At 42.5% G+C, this 24,307-nt stretch overlaps 1 protein-coding gene across 4 annotated transcripts in view; it reads left to right on the top strand.

Annotated features, from left to right (window-relative positions):
- Positions 1–24,039, top strand: part of jakmip2 (janus kinase and microtubule interacting protein 2) — a 280,290-nt gene extending 256,251 nt beyond the window's left edge. For 3 of the 4 annotated variants that reach the window (XM_072591148.1, XM_072591149.1, XM_072591150.1), the window contains 5 exons: positions 2,088–2,156; positions 4,056–4,133; positions 6,057–6,260; positions 12,395–12,460; positions 19,190–24,039. In XM_072591148.1, the coding sequence (XP_072447249.1) occupies positions 2,088–2,156; positions 4,056–4,133; positions 6,057–6,260; positions 12,395–12,460; positions 19,190–19,591 (819 nt within the window). In that variant the 3' untranslated portion in view covers positions 19,592–24,039. Of the gene's footprint in view, positions 1–2,087; positions 2,157–4,055; positions 4,134–6,056; positions 6,261–12,394; positions 12,461–13,044; positions 13,120–19,189 lie in introns of all 4 variants that reach the window. The other variant, XM_072591151.1, reaches the window with a different exon arrangement.
- The last annotated feature ends 268 nt before the right edge of the window (positions 24,040–24,307 follow it).

The following is a 24,307-nucleotide window of genomic DNA, read 5'->3' as shown; positions in this document are numbered from 1 at the left end:
GAGTATTCCATCACACCCCTGGCTCATGACATGTAAGTGGTGGACAGGCTTTAGGGTAAATTACCTGCTGCAGGGTTCTCGGCCTTTCATCTGCTCTTGTAGCCACTGTGTTTATTGGCTAAGTCCAGTTGAGTTTCTTTTCATAGATACCCAAGGATGTGATGGCAGGGGATTCAGTAACATATTAGTAGTAGTTTGATTGTCTCTTATTGGTGATGGTCATTATCTGTCCTTTTTGTGGCATGAATGTTACTTACCACTTGCTAGCCCAAGCCTTGATCTTATCCTGATCATGTTGCATTTGAATATGGACTGTTTCATGATTTGAGGGGTCATACATGGTTCTGAACATTGTGCAAACATTGGCCAACTCCTGACCTTATGAAGGAAAGAAGGTCTTTGATGAAGCAGCTCATGATGGTTGGGCCTAGGACACTACTCTGAGGTACTCCTACAGAGATGTCCTGGAGCTGAGGTGACTGACCTCCAAAAACGCCAACCATCTTCTAATGTGCCATGTTTGACTCCAATCAGCAGAAAGTTTGCCTCAACCCCAGTTCTCATTGATTCTAGTTTTGTTTGGACCCCTTGATGCTACACTCGGTCAAATGCAGCCTTGATGTTTTTGTATTGTAGTGTCTTCGTATTGTATTGATTTAATCTTTAATCATAAAGAATACTTGTTCCACTCTATCACTTTCCCGATCATTCCTGTTCACCTTATAATCATGTGTATTTGGTTCCTAGTCCTGACTGACTTGACACCCTGTCTCTGTATGGGGTGGCATGGTGGCTCAGTGATTAGCACTGCTGCCTCACAGCACCAGGGACCCTGGTTCAATTCCCACTTTGGGTGACTGTCTGTGTGGAGTTTGCACATTCTTCCCGTGTCTGTGTGGGATTCCTCCCACAATCAAAGATGTGCTGGTCAGGTGAATTGGCTATGCTAAATTGCCCATAGTGTTAGTTGGGAGTAAATATAGGGTAGGGGAGTGGGTCTGGGTGGGTTACTCTTTGGACAGTGGGTGTGGACTTGTTGGGCCGAAGGGCCTGTTTCCATACTGTAGATAATCTAATCTAATGGTTACCATCACAAACCCTCCATGCTGCAATTGTTCTGTATAGTTTATGCATTTGGAGTTGAAAATAAATAGTACTTCTATCCCTATTAGGGCCTAATTCCCCCCCAGAATCATCTCCTAGCTTCAGCTCTCTATTAATACTACATGATCTGCAAATAGTCCGTGTGGCCCATTCTGTGTTTGGAGCTCCCTGGGATGTACCTAGGAGCAGCAGATAGAATAGCCAGCTATCAGGGCCAACAGAGATCTGATTATCTTATGCTGGTTTTGTGATGAAGCACTATCTTAAGGAGCAGATTGTACCTGGAGATCTCTTGGGGTGCACAATGGCGACAATATATCATATTATGTCTGCGTACACTATGCATTACTATTTCAATAAAGTTGATAATGGTCACATATCATCAACAGCATGAGGCAATGAATTATCCTTTATGCATCCAGTGTTTCTCAATCACAATTGGACCTGGGTTTGTATAATCTAGTTATAGTCCTTAGATAGCTATGAACTTCATTCGAAGTTATCTTTGGACTTTACACATGGATTATCATGTGTTATATAACTATATTTTAGTTACAAACCAGGTTGGGATCTGTTGTTTCCCAATAGAATGATTTACGGATCCATTCTGAGCATGATGTTAAACATTTTACATACCGCACAAAGCCTGAATTAAACACTGTTTAATCATAGTATCACACCATCTAGCCTTAAGAAAATTATCTGAAGGTGAATGATCGGTTATTGCCAAACAAAACCTAAGATATAACCAAATTTGTTAAAAATTTGAACAGCAACTTCGGACCCCTTACTTTGGATTTTCAAAACAAATTCAGTTTTTTTTCTATTCCATGCAAAATAGGCCAGTAAATCAAGTCATGGAATAAGGAGATGTAAAATAAATTATTTGAAAGCTTACTTCAAGGTCTTGATAATTTGAATGTGCTGACTACTGAGTGTGAATTGGGATTAATGTAAACTGTACTGCTTTTCTCATTTTCTAGTGGCTACAGCAGATTGAAGGTACAGAGGCTGCACTGCACCAGAAGATGATAGATTTGGAGATTGAGATGGTACGGAATGCAATTCTTACTCAGATTCGATGAACAACTTGAAACTCTGCTGTGATTTTGCCACTTGCTAATCTTTAAGTGTTCTGTGGAAGACACAATAATTCAAAGACTCCTTGACACAGTTTAGGGTTAGGTGGATGGGGTGTGGGTTCCTATTACTGCTTCTATGGCTGAGTTTTTGTCTGTGTGTGTGGGAGAGTTAGAAAGAGAGAAAGAGAACTACTTCTTGGGGAATGACTAATTAATCTTCCTTAACTCGTTGAGTATAAGTTTCTTTGGTAACAGGTAATGGCCGGCCCCACTGAACTCATCACCTGAGCCCTTTATAAAACAGGCCCATGGCCCTCTTGTAGTGCCGTGATAGTGTCCCAATCCCTGGCCTGAATTGAAGACCTACCTGCTCTAAAGGTATGTAATAGCATCTCTGGACAGGTTGATTCAGAAATGGGTTAAATAAATAAAATAATACCACGGCGATTTGGTGAGGGGAATATAGTTCAGTTTTGTGTGATAACGTTTCTTGGTGTTAAAAAGACATACCAAGGGAGCTATGTGTCCCAGGCGAGCCTCTGTCTGTCATGGCATGAATGGAGGGGTGTGGATCTCATAGAGACTTATAAAATTGGAACAAGACTAGACAGGGTAGATGCAGGGAGGGTGTTCCCAATGGTGGGTGTGACCAGAACCAGGGGCCACAGTCTGAAGATTCAGGGTGGACCACTTAAAACAAAGATGAGGAGATATTTCTTCACCCAAAGCGTGGTGAGCCTGTGGAGTTCATTACCACAGGAAGGAGTTGATGCCAAAATGTTGAATGTATTCAAGAGGCGGCTAGATACAGCATTTGGGGCGAATGGGACCAAAGGTTATGGGGAGAGGGCAGGATTAGGCCATTGAATTGAACAATCAGCCACCACTAGGATGAATGCCAGAGCAGGCTCAAAGGGCTGAATGGCCTCCTGCTGCTCCTATGTTCCACGTTTCTATGAATGGTGGCTCTATTTTGGTGTTCAACAATAAAAGATGTTCATTTCTAATCTGGTTTTCTGAGGTATTATAATGTAGGTTTTTTTCTGGAGTGGCAGATCTCCTCTCCCTGACTGGGGTGGGCCTTGTCCGCGAATGGCCACTCACCTTGTGGTTATTTGGAACTGAGTCTAGCCTCAGCTTCACTGAGCACTTCATTTTCTCCTCAAAATTTATCAGGTACTCCATCAGGGTGGTGTGTGTTGCATGATGATGGTCAGAAGTAGGAATCCTGGACTTTTACCCTCCTCTGTTCCACCACTACTACTGCTTTTGCTCACCCTAATGTACCTTGGCTAGTGCCAATCCCAATTGAACAGATGGTGCCTGTATGCCTGGTGATGTCCACTTATATTCCACCCTTTGTCGATAGGCCTGGCCATATTGCTTTCACCATGGCAGACATTGGCTGTTAAAAACTTGGGGCTACCCCATTGTAAGTCAATTCAACCTCTAGTTAACCTCTGGGTCGCACCATTATCTTTGGCTGTATCCATGGAGAGAGAGCAAGCTAGCATTTTGAGTCAAGATGACTCTTCATCAGAAGAACTCAGGTCTCTGATGAAGAGTAATCTATACTCGAAACGTTAGCTTGCTCTCTGTCTCCATGGAGGTTGCCTGACCTGCTGTGATCTCCAGCATTTGTTGTTTTCAGTACAGAATCCTGCGTCGGCAGTAATTAGCTCCTATCTTTGGTTGTTTGCCTACAAGGAAGAGGCTGCTGTCTGGAAAATTTGAAGATGACCTGAGTGAGCAGAAGAGCTTTAAACCTATTTTCCCAGGACATATGGGGATGCAATGGAGCAATCATGTTGCTTCAAAATGTTCTGGAGCAACAGAACTTAATAAATGTCATTTTTACTTTTCTTGCAGGATATGTTTTGCAAACAAAAAGGTTATCTGGAGGAAGAGTTAGATTATAGGAAACAAGCCCTGGATCAAGCATACATGGTAAATAACTTCAGTATACATTGCCCAGAAGTGTCAATTATCTATTGTTCTGTATTAAAAGGATTTTCATTTCTACAGCGATCTTATTATAATAACTATGCGTTTGTTCACTACGATATACAGAATTCTTATAATACCTAGAAGCGTATTCACTACTCTACACCATCTTCTTTTCTGGAAAAATATTTACCTGTATGTTGTCCCATTTAGGTCTTCTTAAAACTGAAGAAAAGGTTTCCCATATCTGAATTTTCTAAGCTCAAACTGTTAGCTCTAATCACAAAATCAAATCAAGGTTTTTCAACATTATCTCTCCACAATACAAACCCCACAATACAAACAAAATTCCATTAACAAGTGCATAATTCTTTTGAAGTTTGCATTATATGTAGACTGGATGTTTAAGAAGGTATTTAGTATGCTTGCCTTCATTACTCAAATCTTTGAGTAACAGAATTGGGACATGATGTTGAGGTTGTACAGGACATTGATGAGACCTCTTCTGGAATACTGTGTGCAGTTCTGGTCGCCCTGTTATATGAAGGATACTTTCAAGCTGGAGAAAGTTCAGAAGAGGGGATGTGGCCAAGAATGGAAGTTTTGCGTTATGGGGAGAGGCCGGATAGGCTGGGACTTTTTTCACTGGAGTGTGGGAGGTTGAGGGGTGACCTTATAGTGGTTTTTAAAATCATGAGGGGCATGGGTAGTGAGAGTGGCCTGTTGTCTTTTCCCTGTGGTTGGGGATTTCAAGATTAGGGACATTTTTTAAGGTGAGAGGAGAAAGATTTCAAAAGGAAGCAGGGGCAACTTCTTTATACAGAGAGTGGTTCATTGTTGTGGTTCTGTTCGCCGAGCTGGGAATTTGTGTTGCAGACATTTCGTCCCCTGTCTAGGTGACATCCTCAGTGCTTGGGAGCCTCCTGTGAAGCGCTTCTGTGGTGTTTTCTTCGGCATTTATAGTGATTTGTATCTGTTCACGTGTGAACAGTGGTTCATGTGTGGAATGAACTTCTAGATGAAGTTGCAGATGCAGGTGGAGTTGCAATGTTTAAAAGACATTTGGATAAGTACATGAATAGGAAATGTTTGGAGGGATCTTTGCCAAGTGCAGGCAGGTGGGACTAGTTTAGTTTAGAATCAAGGTCAGTATGGACTAATTGTACTGATGGGTCTGATTCCATGCTGTATGACTCAATGACTCTAAACCCAGGAGGCCTTCAAGCAAGTACTCTCTGACACCAACTGGTTTAAAGTCATAGTTCTGTAAAGACTGACTTAGTTAATTATTAAACATCTTCATACAAAAAAAACCAAAACCCTTATGCCACTAGTTTGAAATCCACAATCTAAAATCAAAAATGACTAAATGGAAATCGCACAACTTTCGACACAGTACAGAAAACATAACCAACCTATGGAAAGGCATAGCCATTGAAAAGTCTGCTCAAATATTGGCCAAGCACAAAATTGGGCTCAACTTTGATAGTCCCCAATAACAAAATTCTCCGATGATATTCACTTATTAGACTGGTACATGAAGGACGGTTGGTTCAGTGAGATACCAGGGACCTCTTGCTGAGGGTACTGAAAGCAGGAAAGCAGCAAAAGAAGACATCATAATAGGAAATGTTTGGAGGGGTATGGGCCAAGTGCAGGCAGGTGGGCCTTGTTAATTCAGAATTATGGTCAGCATGGACTGCTTGTACCAGTGAGTCTGATTCAGAGACACATATGCACCACCCTCTGCATGAAGAAGTTGCCCCAGTGACCTAAGTGCCAATGAGGTGTACAAATCTGCTTTGGTCAGGAAATTCTGTGACAACACTCTTTCTCCGTTCCCCACCGCCCCTTACAACTTTCAGTCCTTTTGCAAATTGTTTTGCTTTCCTTTGATGTCTTCATGTTGTAAACTTGTTATTTCAGCATATCCAGGAGCTGGAGGCTACCCTGTACAATGCATTACAGCAGGACACAGTCATCAAACTGGGGGAGTCACTGACTGAGAAGCAGAAGGATGACCTGCGAATCGCCGTGGAGAAATTGAGACGTCAGATGCTCAGGAAGAGCAGGGAGTACGACTGCCAAATCCTGCAGGAGAGGATGGAGCTCCTGCAACAAGCACATCAGGTATGGGTTTGAATAAATAGTCTGCTTCCCAACCTCCTCCAATTCACACAATGGATCTATTGGTGTGAGGAGAAATGTCAGAACTCGGGAGGAGATTAACCCACTGGTTTTACAATGTACTTAAGTTTCTATAAGTTGCACCAGAAATGAGGTAAAAGGTGTATCCACTTCAGTTAATGTGCCGTTATTTGCAAAGACCTGTATGTCCTCAGCACCTTGCATAACCTTGGGATGGCCCAGAAGACGGCACAGTTCGTGGATCACTTTTTGAAACATAATCTCTGTTGCAATGGAGGAATTTCCAAGCTCCCACCAACAATGAGTAAGCACCCCAAGTGGTACATCGTCGTGATGTTGGTTGAGGGATAGATGTTGGCCAAAGCCGCTCTGCTGTTCTTCACAAAGGGCTGAGGAGTGGTAGGTGGAATTTAATTTAAATAAGCATGAGCTGCTGCATTTTGGAAAGGCAAATCAGAACAGGACTTATCCACTTCATGGTAAGGTCCTGGGGGGTGTTGCTGAACAAAGAGTGCAGGTTAATGTTCCTTGAAAGTGGAGTCACAGAGAGTGAAAAAAAACATTTCATACATTTGCCTTTATTGGTCAGTGCATTGAGCATAAAAGTTAGGAAGTCATGTTGGGGGCTGTCCAGGACATTGGTTTGGCCACTTTGGAATACTATGTTCAGTTCTGATCTTCCTGCTGTGGGAAATGGTAAACTTGAAAGGGTTCAGAACAGAATTGCAAGGATGTTGCCAGGGTTAGAGGGTTTGAACTATAGGGAGAGGCTGAATAGACTGGAGCAGTTTTCCCTGGAGCATCAGAGGCAGAGGGGTGACCTTATAGAGGTTTAAAAATCATGAGGGGCATGGATAGAGTGAATAGTTAGGGTCTTTACCCCAGTGCGGGGGAGTCCAGAACTAGAAGGCATAGGTTTAAGGTGAGAGGGGAAAGATATAAAAGGGACCTATGGGGAAACGTTTTCATGCAGAGGATGGTGCAAATATGGAATGAGCTGCCAGAGGAAGTGGTGGAGGCTGGTACAATTACAGCATTTAAAAGCATCTGGATGGGTATATGAATAGGAAGGGTAGAGAAGGACATGGGCTAAGTGCTGGAAAATGGGACTAGATTAATTTAGGATATCTGGTCGGCATGGACGAGTTGGACCGAAGGGTCTGTTCCATGCTGTACCTCTCTATGACTCTGTGTCTAAGAGTGTGATTAGCCTTGCTGTCACACCATCTATCCACTGCAGTTGTGAAGATTAAGAAGGTGATTCAAAGGTGAGGGTGCTACTGTGGCTGTCACTGGAAAAGACTATGGTAGCCATTTCTCATAATGAGACACACCGATTCAGGTGATTCTTGGAGTAACTTTGAGTCCAGATAAGTTATTGAAGTTGCAGTTCAGCCTGTTCTGGAGTTTGACTTGAAATATTTCACCTCTGGATTTGGGTATTTAATGATGAAGGGCTGTTTCATTTTCGTAGTGATACACAAATGGCACTGAACTCAGGAAGGACACAAACCCTTCATGAACCCTCATGAACCCCACCCTCTGTGATCCTGACAGCTATAATAAAATCATGATAAGTCAAATCGTTGGGGACCTGCCCACAAATTTATGCTAAGCGGATTTCAAGAAATCCAGGAGCTCCCTATGATAGTTAACTTTGCCTCCAAACACACACGCTCGTAAAATCCAAATGAAAGCACAGTGATGCGGTAAGTATATAAAAGTGTCTCTTTATTTTCAACTTGTCCACACCTTATAATGGTCTGACTTCATACAGTAAAAGACATTGTAAAGTGTTGGATGTTAGATCAGAAGAAACTTAGTGATCTTTCATCGCTTAGTGTGATGCCTTCAGATGAGTGCAGTTTAGCCACCGTATTTTCAATGTAAACATCTTTTCCATGTTCTCATGCTGCATGCACAGCCCCAGAGCATGGTCCATGCTGTTTTGTGGCTTTAGACAGGATGAGCAGAAGAGCATTTGTTGAACATATCAGCTGTGACTTGTGCGGTCTCACAGAGCGATCTCTGTCAAATGAAGGCTTTCCCACATTTCATCTTGTCATGTGGCCAACCGCCTTCCTGTTGGGTTGGCATGGTTCCATGCAGGTTCGACCAATCTGGAGTTACTAGTTTGGAACTTCATCAATTGTCATGGGCCTCTGTCTATTGGTCTTCCTATTCCTCTAGTGGGATTAGCTGACAACTTTTCCATAACTGAAATCGCAGCTTATCCGAATTTGCTTCATCTTAATTTCACTGCAGTGTGTTCCAGCCTTTCGGTGTTCCTCCTGCTGGCCATTTGAAAATTCATTAACTTGCTGCCCATTGTCCTAGTGCACTCTGGCAAGCAATTGATTGGAGCTGCGTGTATTTTTGCAGTTCTCTCCTCCTGCTCTCTCTTAGAAAATCTGTTCGTGTTTCGAACACATCATAAGCCAATGACGTCTTCCCAATGTGTAAATTTTCTGAACCCCTCCTGCTGTCTAACACCTCTGCCATGGGCAATAAAAAATTCTGCCTATGCTGTTGGGTTACAGATGCCTGTATAAAGTGAATATACACTGTGCATCCAGAACTGTCCCCGGCCACGGCCCAAGACAATAATATCTGAACAGCGTTTATTTCAAATCCGTACAAATCCAACGTACTGGAAACTAGCTATGTTGAAATAAGGACTGCTGTCAAAATTGTGTACAATTAATTTGGTTTTATTTACAGTAGCATACTTTAAGCAAAGCCTATTAAAAAACCTAGGAAAATGAATTGGAATCGACAGTGTGACGCTAATGCTAAGAGGCAGTAAACTGGTGTGATGGGTTTGATTCTATTCTGAATGCGATGTGTGCTGTCTCTTTAAATAAGCAAACCATATGAGGGATTTCTGCATACTCTCTTTAAATAAACAAATAGTGCGAGGGATTTGCATACCTGCCAATTTGGAATCCATGCAGTGAGCCATTTCCCAGCAGAGTCTTGAATCCTTTGGCTATCCTTCTGTGGTGTCTGCCTGGAGTACAGCACTTGTGCCTTGAACCCCTGAGCAGAATGCCATGTTGCTGCCAACAATAAGATTTTATGAGAAAAACATGGGTCGGATTGTAAATGTAATTGGTGAAACATAGTTGCATTTGTGAGCAACAACTGGGCCTGGAAAAGAATTTTCTTTAAAATCCTAAATACGATAAGCTAGTGGCAATAAGTAGAATTTACCGACTCTGTGTTTGCTTCCTGGATACCATAAGCTGTTGCCTGATGTATTGCTACTAAATTGGTAAGCCATTTATTATTCTAGCTCCAGTAATGTTCGCAACATGGTCAACCTTACCCATAACATCCATCACATTAAGGCTCATTATCAAAGGGGAGGCAATGGCCTAGTGACATTGTCACTGGACTGTTAGTCCAGAGAGAAAGTGAGGACTGCAGATGCTGGAGATCAGAGCTGAAAAATGTGTTGCTGGAAAAGCGCAGCAGGTCAGGCAGCATCCAAAGAGCAGGAGAATCGACGTTTCGGGAATAAGCCCTTCTTCAGGAATGAGGAGGGTGTGCCACGCAGGCTAAGATAAAAGGTAGGGAGGATGGACTGGGGGGAAGGGCGTTGGGAATGCGATAGGTGGAAGGAGGCTAAGGTGAGAGTGATAGGCCAGAGAGGGGAGGTAACGTTCTGGGGACCCAGGTTTGAATCCTGCTGTGGCAAATGGTGGAATTTGAATTTTTTAAAAAATTTGAATTTAAACGATGAGCCCATTGTCAATTGTTGGAAAAACAACAATTCAGTAGTGTGTTTTAGGGAAGGAAATTGCCATCCTTACCTGGTCTGGCCTATATGTGGTTGACACTCAATTGTCCTCTGGGCAATTAGGGATGGGCAATAAATGCTGCCCAACCAGTGACACCCTCATCGAATGAATGAAAAACAAAGACATTACAAAATGGTGTGGCAGTTGTGATGGGAGGATTGGGGGGAAATAAGTCAGCACAACAACCCAGATTGTTCTGTGGTTGTGAGACAGAATAAGATTTCTAAAGCCAGAATGGAGAGGAGAGCAATTAAGTGAAGTTAAACTGAGCCACAGCACTCTGTGAGGCTTTTTCCCTCCTGCATTTTATCGAGAGCACATTAATCATCCAGTTTCTACAGGAAAAACAATGAGGGATCAATGATAGTGGGTGTTACCCTCTCTGTATTCCATGTGTACATTCAGCGGATCCTCAAGGTGGGAGGAGGTTTGAATCTGCAGTAGGTGCAGTCTTGTGAATGGTGAATGGAACAAATAAGGTGTCAACACACAGGCCCTAATAGGCCAACTAAATGTACTGTGTTCTATCACTGTGAGAGTAATGTCCCTTTAAGAAATTGAAGCCAAATACTTAAAATGCCATCACATGACCAGGATCCATAGCCATTCTGCATTGTAGCAGCCTGGAGAAAGAATATGATTGCCCTCTACTACTTTAACGGTAAATGAACCCACCAGAGATCAATGGAGTTTCGTGTATCTCCTTTGTGCTTTGTTTAGATCGTTCAAGCGATCGCTACACTGAGTAGGCCATCAATGGAAGCTTAAATCCAAATCTTAAATGGAGACATAAAAACCGAAAGAGCTGGGGATGCTGTAAATCAGAAACAAAAACAGAAATTACTGGAAAAGCTCAGCAGATTGGGCAGCGTCGGTGGCGGTAAATCAGAGTTAATGTTTCGGGTCGAGTGACCCTTCTTCGGAGCTCCTGAGACAGTCTATTAATTTTGGATTCTTTGGCAGAACAAAGGGTCTGACATTTTGAAAATCTCCTCCCCGTGGTTGTGACAGGAGTTGCAAAAAGCTGTCCTGAGGAGGAGGTTCTTCCTCAACAATGACCTCCTCCTCAGGAGCCGGAAATGATATCACCCACCTTAACAGACCTAAACACAAAAAACAGAAAGCAGGACAGAACACCATCGCTTCACCGGAGGCTCACTGATGATGTTACCTAGCATGGTGACGAAACATCTGAAAACAAACCTTCCAGCTCAGCGAGCAAACCTAAACCTGGATCTCCTGGCAGTTGTGACCCCTTTTGAAGTGTAAGTTTTACAGAAGTCTTCACTCTTCAAACTGTCTGGGCAGCTCCAGGCTCTGTTGATAGGGAGTTCTCAAAGCTGGAGAGCTTCCTGGTGGCCCTTCAGTCTCAGACACATTCCCACCATCCAGTGGGAATGTGATTACAGCTCAGCATCTAACTGGATCGTCAGACTATGTGCTGAGTGATGCACTAAAGCTTGGGGCATCTGTTGTCAGGATGCAGTGGAGAAAGACTACCATCTTAGGTCTTTTGGCCAAGGTACAAATGGGGATCTGTTCAAATATTGAATCCTCCTGGTGCCTCAGATGTGTGTAAGTATAGTCTTGTATAAGTAAGAAGTGTCTTGGGTTTGTTTGTTGGAACTGTAGGGAAAGTCAAACTCCAATATTTTGTTTGTTTCCACATGCAGAGAATGTACAGATCCGAACTGCTTTAGTGACTACGTATGCATATAAAGACTATTTTTGTGATAAAGCCTCTTTTTGAAATTAAAATAAATAAACCCTCAGCCTCTTTCTCAGGCGCGCGTGGTATCACAGAGCCAACAGGTTCAATGATACAGACAAACGTGTTTCTGAGGCACAGGTGGTCAGATTGTTATGCAGAGAAAGTGGGGTTAAAAGGAGCAGAGTAACGAGCCATTTCCTGTTCACAAGAGTCCATTTTACTACATCAATATTACAGCCGGTATTAGACCAGTTCTCAAACTGGAATGAAATATCCCTCCACACCTCCAAAGATACTCAGAATCATATTTACTCTGAAACACAGCAATTGAAACTTTCAATTTCATATGAATTCATGAAGTCTGCTGCCTACATCGAGTATTCTATGCTCAGCTACCTTTCAGATGTCCAAGAATGGAAGCATCACACTTGATGATGAGAATACGGCAATCATTATGTAAATACAAGAAATGTGCGTCTTTTGTTGCAATGTTGGGAAAAGAGGTTTTGTTGGGTGAGTAACGTTGACCTGTTGTCGTAGGGGTACAGTGGTATTAGGGTAGCTCCCCCAGCTTCACTCGGTGTGTGTGTGTTGTTTTTCAGAGGATACGAGATCTGGAAGATAAAACCGATGTTCAGAAACGGCAAATCAAAGATCTGGAGGAAAAGGTGAGTTTATGAATCTGCTACCCGCCGTTGACCCTTTCCACACCTTACCCAGAGGGACACTGTCTGAAATCAGTGTTCCCCAAGTGTTAGAAACTCACTTGGAGATTGCAACTGGCCTTGCTAGGGCTTTTGAACATTATCCATAGAGAGTCCTGTGTAGCCCTGCTAACGTCTGCATCTGAATTCATGAAATGTGCTGCTTACATCGAGTATTCTATGCTCAGTTCCCTTTCAGATGTCCAAGAATGGAAGCATCACACTTTAATATGGCAACAGAGTGTGGATGATAAGAATACTAAAATAGGTGTGATAATAGATAGTGTATTTAAGAACGTGGGAATGTACCTACCTCAATGTCCCTGATTGGTTTGCCCAACAACTTGTCGAGTGGTGTTCTCATATTGTTTGGACACTTGATCTACCAGTAGGAAGGAAAGCATGTGGTATTTGTGAGAAAGAATAACCTCAATGTTGTGCACTGTGTCTTTGTCAATTGTTCCATGCATGCTGCTTGCATCATAACACTACTTGTTCTAAACATTTTGCTCTTCTCTCTGTCTTTCCATTTTCTTTTCCGTTTGCAGTTTCTGTTTTTATTTCTGTTTTTCTCCCTTGCCTTTATCCTTTGGCCTTGATGTCAATGAGACTTCCTGATGAAGGTAAGTGACTCTATGATAAGTCCTTTTGTTGATATTGGATGTATGAACAACTATGAAAATGAACTGAATCGCTTAACAGTTTTCTTTTTGCCCTCCTTAAATTCTGCTCTTTCACTCCATTCAGACAGATAGGTGCACTGGGTCTTTTCATAATGCTTTAAGCCACCTCCAACTTTATGAAAAAGGCTAACTGGCCTTCATTCCTTATGGACGAGGATGTGGTCTTGGCTTTTTTACCCCTAGTATCAGAGAGGAGGTGAAAAGACCTCAATCCAACGCAACAGCCTCAACAATCCCACAAACAATGGAGGGTTGTGGTCTAAATTCAACATCATCATTACAGTCCCTTTGTTATATTCACTCATGGACCATGGGTGTTGCTGGCTGGGCCAACAGATTGGATAATGCATGCAGTGTGGAAGCAGGCTATTTGGCCCATCAGGCCTACACTGCCCCTCCTAGGATGATCCTACCCAGCCCCACCCCCACTTACCCTATCACACTGCATTTTCCATGGCTAATCCACCTAGTGTGAACAGCCCTGGACACTACAGGGCAATTTAGTATAGCCAATCCACCCTAGCCTGTACACTATGGGCAATTCAGCATGGCTAATCTATCTACCCTGCTCACTACAGGGCAATTCAGCATGGCAAAGCTGCATATCTTTAGACTGTGAGGAAACCCATGCAGACACGGGGAGAATGTGCAAACTCCACACAGACCATCACCTGAGAGTGGGATCGAACACAGGTCCCTGGCACTGTGAGACAGCAGTGCTAACCACTGAGCCAATTTCCCTAGTTGGCCTTGAGAACCTGAAGGTGAATTCATCTGCAAAACAGTAAAACTGATGTATTGACATATTTCAAAAGCACACAGTTTAATACCAAATTGGAAACAGAATTAAAGATTCGAGACAATGGTGGATTGGACAGTGAATATAATAGAATGCAAGAGCACTGTGCTTCCTGAGACATTGAGAATTTAAAACAGCTAATCAAGGTTTAGGTGATTCTGAAGGTTACACAACATTCCTGAGCCTCGTTCTTTCCACTGGGAATTCAGAAGTATTTAGTCAACATGGGACAGTGGCTCAGTGGTTAGCACTGCTGCTACACAGCACCAGGGACCTGGGTTCGATTCCACCCTTGGGTGACTGTCTGTGTCGAGTTTGCACATTCTCCTCATTTCTGTGTGGGTTTTCTCTGGTCACCTCCCACAGTCCAAAGATGTGCAGATGAAGTGGCCATGCTAAATTGTTTAGGGGTGTGCAGGTCAGGTGCATTAGTTACGGAGATGGGTGGCTTACTCTTCAGAGTGGCTTGTTGGGCCAAATGGCCTTTTCCCATACTGTAGGGATTCTATGTTTCTCTTCAGAAACTAAAAGCATGGGACTAAGTCTATAATGAGATGGATTTCACAGCCTATTCGGGGTTCAAATTTGCTGCAGATGGCCTATTCTCATTCTGTAATTTCTACCATTCCTAACTTATAAAATCCATCACTGAACATGGACACATCAACCATCTGAAATACCAGGGCCGTGTCATATTCTAGTCAAATTGATTTAAACATGAACTTCCTAGCCATATATTGGACTATGAGCATCCAGTTCTGAATTGCCTCAGCAAAGGCCTGAGAAACAAGGTGCTGTTTGACTGCTGGGGCCAGTAAATCTAAACATGTTTAAAAGAAGCCGTATTTAGTATCTATGACTGACATGCATTCGGTCTGAAGGATATGTTTTCTTAGAAATAGAAACAGTTGAATAAAGTATATTTGAGCTCAGTGGTATTGTTTTTGTCCAATGTTTCCCTCCCCCTCTGTCCTGAAGAAGTTTCCTCACTGGGCTATGATCTGTGAGCAGTGATTATTCCCAAGGATCTTAACCAAGAGGCCATTGTTCAGATGTGACCTTTGACTGGCATTGGACTGTGAAATGTGTCAAGCTGAAGACTTGAGTTACAGTAGGTTATTGGGACTGTGCCGTTGCAGTTGATGTGCAATCACAAGAGGTGAAAGATCTGACAACTTTCCCTTTCCCACCTCTGGCAGTGGTCAAATTCCCAGTTGCAATCAACAGACCAGAGATAAACTTTGATCCTTTCTGCTCCATGTGGCTTGGAGTCAAGTATTTCACCTCTGAAGTCATTATAACGTTTTTGTGGAAGTGGGGCTGATGAAAATCATATTCTAATTATGTGAAAAGGATATGTCCTTTGTGTAATCAGATTACACACATTTCATTCTTTGCTGTCTTTTTTTCTCTATATTTTACAACACTAAATTTAAATGAGCTTAATAAAGTTAACTAACTAACCTAAATACATTTGATCAGATATTCTTGACTAAATATACCAGCATCGGGACTCACACTACCTCTGCATTGAATAAGATCATGCCAGGTCTGACTGTAACCTTAACTTCAGTATCTTGTCTATCCCCATTCCCTTTGAATTCTTGTCAATGAAGACTCAACCTTAACTCAACCTCAGACATATTTACTGACCCTGCTCCCACTGCAGCGTAGTGAGCAGTATTGTCAAAGATTGTTAAACGGACACTTTTGATCAGCTTCATGTGAATTTTAATGTAAGATTGGTTAACATGGTAGGTGAGAGTCTCTGCTTGGACAAGTCTGTTTACTGACTCAAACCCACTTCCAACTTGACCATTTCACTGAGGCTGGAAAGTGGAGAGGCATTCAACCCAACCCAAGAGAGTCTGCCTCATAGTCACTGAGCTTTTCAACTTTAGTTATTACCAAGATCTCGGGTTTCTGAGATGACGGGTTCTGAACATTGTGGTTCCTCCAAGGTAAGGACTTTGTGGATGTAAGAGGTAAGGCCTACACCCTTATCCTGTCCAACGCACACGCTGCCTGAGGTACCTCTGTGATCAGGCCCACCTTCCATGTATTCCTCCACCCAAAAGTACCTTCCTTCCGTGCCTGCTGTCACCCTGCCATCACCCCCTCCCCTCCCCAACTGAGATCTATGCCTCCTTCAGTCATGTTCTTCAATATCCTCCTTCACCCAATGATGCCAAACTCCCTCCCCCTCCCTCAACACTCCCATCGGACTCCGATTTCTGTGTAGGGCTATCGATCTATGTGTGGGCCTCCGAGTAGGATTCTGATCCCCAGTGCCATTGACAGGCTGTAGAATATGAATTAATGTTGGGGTCATTTGGACCGTCCTGCTCCCTTTGAATCATGACCACTAACATTTCTGCTCATTGTGTCTTGGTGAACTGAGGAAATCTTTTTCTCATCCTGCACCTTCTTTACTTTTAACCTACTGCAGACATGACAGGTTGGGAGGTGGATTTTCTTTCCCAGTGCAGCCAGCACATCATACTTTTCCTTAATTCCTACTTCACTATGAAATAAAGAAGAATCTTGATACATTTTTGAAGAATTTTGTGAAAATAAACACAATGATGGCAGTGACTTGGTGGATGGATAATGACGAGGCGGAGGTGGGTACTGCAGATGCTGGAGATTAGAGTCAAGGTTAGAGCGGTGCTGGAAAAGCACAGCAGATCAGGCAGCATCCAAGGAGCAGGGAAACTGATGTTTCAGGCAAAAGCCCTTCGTCAGGATGGATAATGACTGCTCACCAGTTATCATACTCCTGTAATGTAAGATGATTACAGCAGATCTTCTGATCTACTAAGCCTGCTGTACCATTCAGTAAGATAATTCCTATCTGTTGCCATATCTCACTCCTTTATGAAATCCCATCCTCTCCCCACCCCCAATAACCCTCGATTTCCTTGTGGATTAGAAATCTGCTTACCTCAGCCTTGAATGACCCAGCCTCTACAGGTCTCCATGGAAGAAAATTCAAAAGAATATAGACTTCCTGGGAGTAAAACTCCTTCCTTAGAAGACCACTGAAGAAGGAAGATTAATGGAGATCTTAAAAGGGTATTCAAGATTACGCATGGTATTAAAGGATTAAAAAATTGTTTCCACTAACTGAAGACATTTAAAATTGTAACTAGAATGAAGGAGAAACTTGGGAGAAATATTTTCAAACTTAGATATGTTAGACTGTGAAGACCCTACTGGAAGTAAGTATGAAGGCAGAGACTGTAATAATTTAAAAAGGGAATTTGTTAAGTCTATCAAAAGAGCTGAAGAATAGAATTTAAACAATGTGTAATATCAAATCCAACAGCCTAGAATCAGTTCTGATTCTATAACGTGACACTGTCAGGAGACATTCTGAAAATCGGAACTTCATTCATACTTCAGATAAATTTGATTAAATCCTGAGTGTTCAGTATAACTTTTCACTTCCACAAATATGACCATGCAGCTATCCATTTTCCCTTTTGTGGCCGCTCCCAATAAGCAACCTTTGCTTTTAAAAAACAATTAAGGAGGGCCAGATTCACAAGTTGCTGCTCAAGTTCTGTTATCTTTAACTTGATACTTTCTAATGGAGGAGAAAGTCAGGACTGCAGTTGCTTGAGATCAGAGTCGAGAGTGTGGCGCTGGAAAAGCACAGCAGGTCAGGCAGCATCTGAGGAGCAGGAGAATTGATGTTTCTGTCCGTAATGTCGATTGTCCTGTTCCTCGGACACTGCCTGACCTGCTGTGCTTTTTCAGCACCACACTCTTGGCTCCTTCCTAATAGAGACTGACCTGTAGAATGACTGTAGAATTTTCTCCAGTGATTTAGTCGGTAGACAGTATGAGCAGAAGTCTATTCTTCAGCTCTCCGATACTAGGAGCCGTTGTGAAAGGCAGGGATCAGTTTAGTAGATTAACTCAATGTGGCTCATTATGTATTGACATCTGGTAGTTGTTGCAGGGTGTACCTGATCTTGATAAATGTTGATAGTCCCTTGAGTTGAAAATGTTTATTTTGATTCTTGGTTGCTTAGAAAAGAGGGGTGTGACCAAATAGTTATTTATCTAGCTAAAAGCAAGATGAGAATTTTCCTTTATCTGTCTCCCTTGCTATATTTAGGAAATCTCATATAAATAGTTTCACTGTCACATTGGAACACTGTACAAATGGCTGCTATTTTGACTAGTCTCTTCCATGGCTGCAGACTACAAACTTTACAGGATCCAAATTTCAAATAAGCAAGCCAGATCTTAATAATGTGATGAATTCATCTTTCTGCCTATCAAATGCATACTTCCTGCTGTCTATAGCTAACATCTGAAATCTGGAGTAGCTTATGATTATGTTTATGAGGGATGACCTAATAGAGGTTTATAAAATCATGAGGGTCTTGGATGGGGTGAACTGTCAACATCTTTTTCCCGGGGTGGGGGAGTCCAAACCTAGAGGGCATAGGTGTAAGGTGAGAGTGGAAAGAATTGAAAGGGATCTAAGGGGCATATTTTTAATGCAGAGGGTGGTGCGTATATGGAATGAGCTGCCAGAGGAAGTGGTGGAGGCTGGTATAGTTACAACATTTGATAGGCATATGAATGAGTGTGTGAATAGGAAGGGCTTAGAGGGATATGGGCCAAAAGCTGACAAATGGAACTAGATTAGTTTAGCATATCTGAATGAATTTGACTGAAGGATCTATTTCCATGCTATACATCTCTGCAACTCGATAAATCTATCTCCACATTACCAATAACTGCTGAGGAGTGGAAATAAGGGCCACAGGTGTGCTATTTGTGACAAAAGAGCCCAGTGTTGGTTTTGTCAGATATGGTGGCAAGGTGGCTCAGTGGTTAGCACTGCTGCCTCACGGGGCCAGGGAACTGCGTTCAATTCCTGCCTCAGATGACTGTCTGTGTGGAGTTTGCATATTCTCCCTGTGTCTGTGTGGGTTTCCTCTGGGTGCTCCAGTTTCCTCCCATAGTCCAAAGATGTGCAGGTTAGGGTGGATTAGCCATACTAAATTGCCCATAGTCAGGGGTCAATGTAGGGGAACGGGTCTGGGTGGGTTACTCTTTAGAGGGTTGGTGTGGACTTGTTGGGCCGAATGGCCTGTTTCCATTCTGTAGGGAATCTAATCATGAGTTTCTTTGAATACCTTAATTACAAATTGTACTTTAGTATTATGAGAAATATTTTGCATCTTGCAGGGTACTGGATGGTGGAAATGCTTCCACAAAAGTGAAGAGTTGACCTTGAATCATTCTTCAGCTAGGACTAATGGAAGTGAAGGAAAGCAGCCAAGATTATGCTTGACATCGTCAGCCTTCTTTGCCAGAACCACTACCCGAGAATCCTTTCGCTCGACTCTCCCTACTGAAGAAAGTCGCAAGCTACTGTACCTGCTGCATTTGACTGCATCTGCATCGCAAATCAAGAATATTTTGAAGACAAACAATTCCACATTAATGGCAATGACACACAGAGAGAAGTGTCTTAGACAACGAACCAAAGTGAAGGAAAACAGCCTATCCCTGCCGTGCAGGGGAACATTAAAATATCAAACTCTCACTGTATTCAGGACTCAACATGAAAAAAGACAAAGGGAATAATTTAGGATTACAAATTTGTAAGAAGATTTCTCAGAGAAAAACCCACGAGCAGTGAAGAAGCATAGAAAAAGATAAACCATACAGGGGTAAAGAACAACATATAGAACTACAGGGATTCTATTCATTTCTTCAACGATGGTATCACTCACGAGGGCATTTCTTGACCGAGAAAAGGTGTAATAAGTCCTTTAGAAGGAAAGGCAGACTTTGAGAAGTTTGGGGGTTGTATCTCAAAAGGGAAGTTAGTTGTTTTATCAGGAGAAGCTTACCTGAAGACCTAGTCATTGAGGAGCTGTGTTAACATGTATGTGAACTGTTGTGAAAGTTTATGATGACTCAAGATCTGTCAATCTAAATCTTTCCTCATAGCTACGAGTATATTAGCTCATTCATTCTTGTTTGTTGAAACAAATGGACAAATGCACGGGGAGATCAAGGGTAAGACATGCCTTTCACCGCATTGCAGTGAACTTGACCAATAACCTGCCATGGTCATCTTCATTTTCCTCCAGTTGAGTTATTTCTTTTCCCATATTTCCGAAGAGCATATACTTACTCTATCCATGCAAACCGTTTTCCGTATCACCGTTAATGGAGAGCATAATCACCACCGACAGATGCCTTTGCTGTTTTTATGAACTTTATTGAGTTGCACAAGCGGAGCTCACGGTTGGATAAAAAGTAAATTAATTCCACTTTGGTTCAACATACTCTGCCATTCATGTGCTGAGTTAATTTTTGCTATCCACTAATCTGCAAGCCCACTACTTGATTGTTTGCAATATCATTTTTATAATCCTTTACGTACGGGGGAACTATGTCATTCAGAAAACGGTGATCCTAAATAGGGCCCACCCATGTGTATTCTCTCATGAGGGTGGGGTTTATACATGAATTGAGCAGGTTGAAGAGGTAAAATATCCAGATCTTAGGGAGACAACATGTCATAGTGACCCTGGTGGTGTTGGCCTGGGATATTAAGAACAGATGAATGCCTAGAAAACTGTAAAGATATAGGCAAAGTTATACTGAACTGGAGCGAGAGAGATTAGTGCAATGAGAGAAATGACTTTGACACTCATGTATGTGAGAGCTTTTATTAAGGTACAACAGTTGTGGAAATGAAAGGCATGCTTTATATAGCTGTCAAGGATTCTACTAACAGTGGAAATTACCTCACTGTTTCCTGTTCATGTTGCACTTTGCTCCTCCTCTATGTTTTGAGATTTTCTTTTCTTAAGTCTCATTTATTTGGTACACATGGTATTTCTAACCTATCTTTGGTTTGTTTCAATCTGCTTTTGTATCTTCTGTTTCATTTGAATCAAGCCATGGGATGTTCAGTAGGTCTAGTTCAGCTAATAGTGGAAACTAGGTCTTAAATGAAAGTATTTCTTGATCACATGCAGACTGGATAAATTGAAAATGCAAGTGAAATACTTGACCCAGACCTTGGCTCTGAGGCAGTGGATTGGAAGGTACCTATTATCAATACTGCAATGAGATGATATGGTTTCATATGGAGGCAACTGATATTGAGGGCAAAGGACGTTAATGTAATTCAGAAATGGAAAGTTATTCAAACAAGCAAATGTAAAATCTGTTTTTCAAACATCTCTGCTCCAGACAGCTTGACGATGTATAACCCATTGCAATTGTGTAGACGATCTCAAATTGTTTGTGTTGGGATATCTGGTCGGCATGGACGGGTTGGACCGAAGGGTCTGTTTCCATGCTGTACATCTCTATGACTTTATGACTCTATCAGAGGACCCGATATTTTTGATAGCAATGTCAGAGCACTCGCCCATCTCCAGTGACAGAGCTTTAGTGGTTTGTCCATTCTTATGTTGCCAGAGAGGCTGATCTGAGGAGACTATGATTTTGACAGAGACAGCAATCATATTAGTGGACAGGACCAGGACTGTTGAATTGCTACTGTTTTGCTGATTATACAGCAGACAATCCTTGCAATGTGCCCGAGTGTTGTGAAAGGGTAATTATGATGTGATGAGTGTTGTACTTTTGCACTCCTGCAGAAAGTGGGATGGGGGACTGGTCCTGTACCGAGGTTTGCAGAAAGTGGATGCTCACAAAACCAGGATATGCAAAGGCCTTGCTCCTAGTGGAGTACTTCTGAAGTGTGGTCACTGTTATGATGTAAGGAAATGCGGCAGTCAATTTGCAAGCAGCAATATCTCTCAAATGTCAGAGAGAACGGCCTGACTTCAGGCTGCTTTTCAAGAGGTGAGCATTGGCTTACACACTGGGAAAATCTCCCTTTCTTGTCTTTGAAGAGCTCACTGTCCTTCCAAGAGGGCAGATGGTGTCTTGATTTAATCTAATTTTTCATCTGATGGGTGTTACCCTCAGCAATTTAGCACTTTCCACTGATTTCGGGCCGTTATTTGAGAAAGAGCAGGAGAATCCTTCTGATGCAATAACTGACAATAGTCCCTCAACCAACTTCTATACCAACTGGTCATTACCTCGCTGCTATTTGGAAGAGCTTGTTATGTGCAAATTGGCTGCTGTAATTTCCTACAAAAAGTACTTAATTGCTTGTAAAGTCATTCTGAGGTTATAAAAGTTGCTAAAGAATCACAAACTCTTTATACCGGGTAACTTTTTATCTATTGTATCGTTTATTGTTGGGAAATGCATTGCTTAAACATTTTAATTTTTGAACTGAAACTTCTACTGTGCAATGACAGTCGTAAAGGATATCGGTGATGAAGTATAAAGTCAACTGCATGAGAGAAGCAATTAAGGAAGTTAGTGTGATTTTATAAAATGGACTATTGTTCAGCAATGGTGTTAAGGTGTTGGCCCCAGACCGGGTACTCAGAAAGCACGTTTGTTGTCAAATTTCTACCCTTTTTCTCATCTTTTCCCCTCCTAGCTGATGTCATGGTGTCAGATGAGTCTTAGTCGTTCACAATCTTTCCCCAGTTCCTTGACGGACAGGTGCAGCCATGCTAACTTGGTCCGTAGGTGGGTTAGCCAATGGGAAATATACGGTTGCAGGGATAGGGGCAGGGGATGGGGTGTGGGATGCTCTTTGGGTGGGTAGGTGTGGATTCAATGGGCTGAATGGCCTGCTTCTACACTGTAGGGGATTCCATGATTGTATGAAACACTTATTGTTACCGCTGACCCACATCCCACTCAGACAGAAGCATGCCCAGGATTGTCAACTGCTTCCCAAAGTTGCCGATGTTCACTGGCACACTGTAAGGCCATCCTTTTTCTGGATCAGTGCAGCATCCACCTGAGAGGCAGATATGGGGTCTTGGTGTAATGATTCATCAGGCAGAGGTTCTACAGTGTGGCTCCGAGACTTTATGGGTGGCAAAGTGGCTCTGTGGTTAGCACTGCTGCTTCACAGCATCAGGGATTCAGGTCCAGCTCCACCCTCGGATGACCATCTGTGTAGAGTTTGCATGTTCTCCCCGTGTCTGCGTGAATTTCCTCCGGGTGCTCCAGTTTCCTCCCACAGTCCAAAGATGTGCAGGTTAGGGTGAATTGGCCATGTTAAATTGTCCATAGTGTTCAGGGGTGTGTAGGTTAGGTGCATTAGTCAGGGGTAAATGTAGAGTAATAGGGTAGGGGAGTGTGTCTGGGTGGGTTGCTCTTCGGAAGGTCGGTGTTGGGTTGAATGGCCTATTTCCACACTGTAGGAATTCTTAAAATTCTTCTTAAAAAAAGAACGTTGGAAATGAAATCTCGTTGGGGCATCGAAATAATTGGTTTTTTTTGTAATATTTTCCTTTATCAGTGTCTGGGTGGAGTTGTTTGAGATGGGATGGCATCTGACATCTTTTTTGGGACTGCACCCAATTAGAGTTGGCAACCCTGGAAGATCTACCTGAGATAGGAAAATGTGGTAGAACACTTACAAAAAAAGGACACCTGATTTCATCCTCCAGCTGCTTCATCTTGGATTTGGGCACACAGAAAAATGTTTAGCAATGGAACATATGCTTCCAGAATCTATTGATGCCTTCCCCTAATCCCACCGCCACCAGGTACATCCAATGATGAATAAGTTAATACATTCAGCAGGAGAAGGGCTCATGTGGCACAGTGGTAGTGTCCCTACCTCAGAGGCAGGAGGCCCAAGTTTCAAGACCCATCTGGTGTGAAATAGCATCTCTGATCTGATTGGTGAGGAACTACCCACACTCAGAAGGAGTTGAGTCAACGACAAAAACTTGAACAAGGACGTGATTTTGCAAAACTCACTTAAGTCATTATAATGATAGCTTGCAGACACTCTACCACAGATCCCCTGAATAATATCTGAGGGGTCTTTGATCAGATGTAACAAAATGTATTAATATGTAGAGGAATATTAATGCCATGTTATGTTTATGAATGGTTATTTTTTTAATTTATTATCAGGATACTATTTAAACAAGTATTTAGTTGGAGTTTGTATAAAGAAATAAAATGAGTTTTTCCTATACTCTTTCATTAATCTGTCTCCTCTTCCTGTTTCCAGGGAGCGAGGGAAGGAGGGAGGGAGAAAGAGAGAGAGTGCCTGTGTGAGCATGTCTGTGTGTGTGTGAGTCTGTGTCTGTGTGTGAGCGTCTGTGTGTGAGCGTCTGTGTGTGAGCGTCTGTGTGTGAGCGTCTGTGTGAGTGTGTCTGTGTGAGCGTGTGTCTTTGCATGAGTGAGTGTGTGTATGAACATGTCTGTGTGTGTGTGAGCGTC

Source organism: Chiloscyllium punctatum, chromosome 20, assembly GCF_047496795.1.
Source record: "Chiloscyllium punctatum isolate Juve2018m chromosome 20, sChiPun1.3, whole genome shotgun sequence".
In the NCBI taxonomy this organism is placed as follows: Eukaryota; Metazoa; Chordata; class Chondrichthyes; order Orectolobiformes; family Hemiscylliidae; genus Chiloscyllium; species Chiloscyllium punctatum.
Note: the sequence above shows the minus strand (reverse complement) of the source record. Positions and strands in the feature narration are given on the sequence as shown.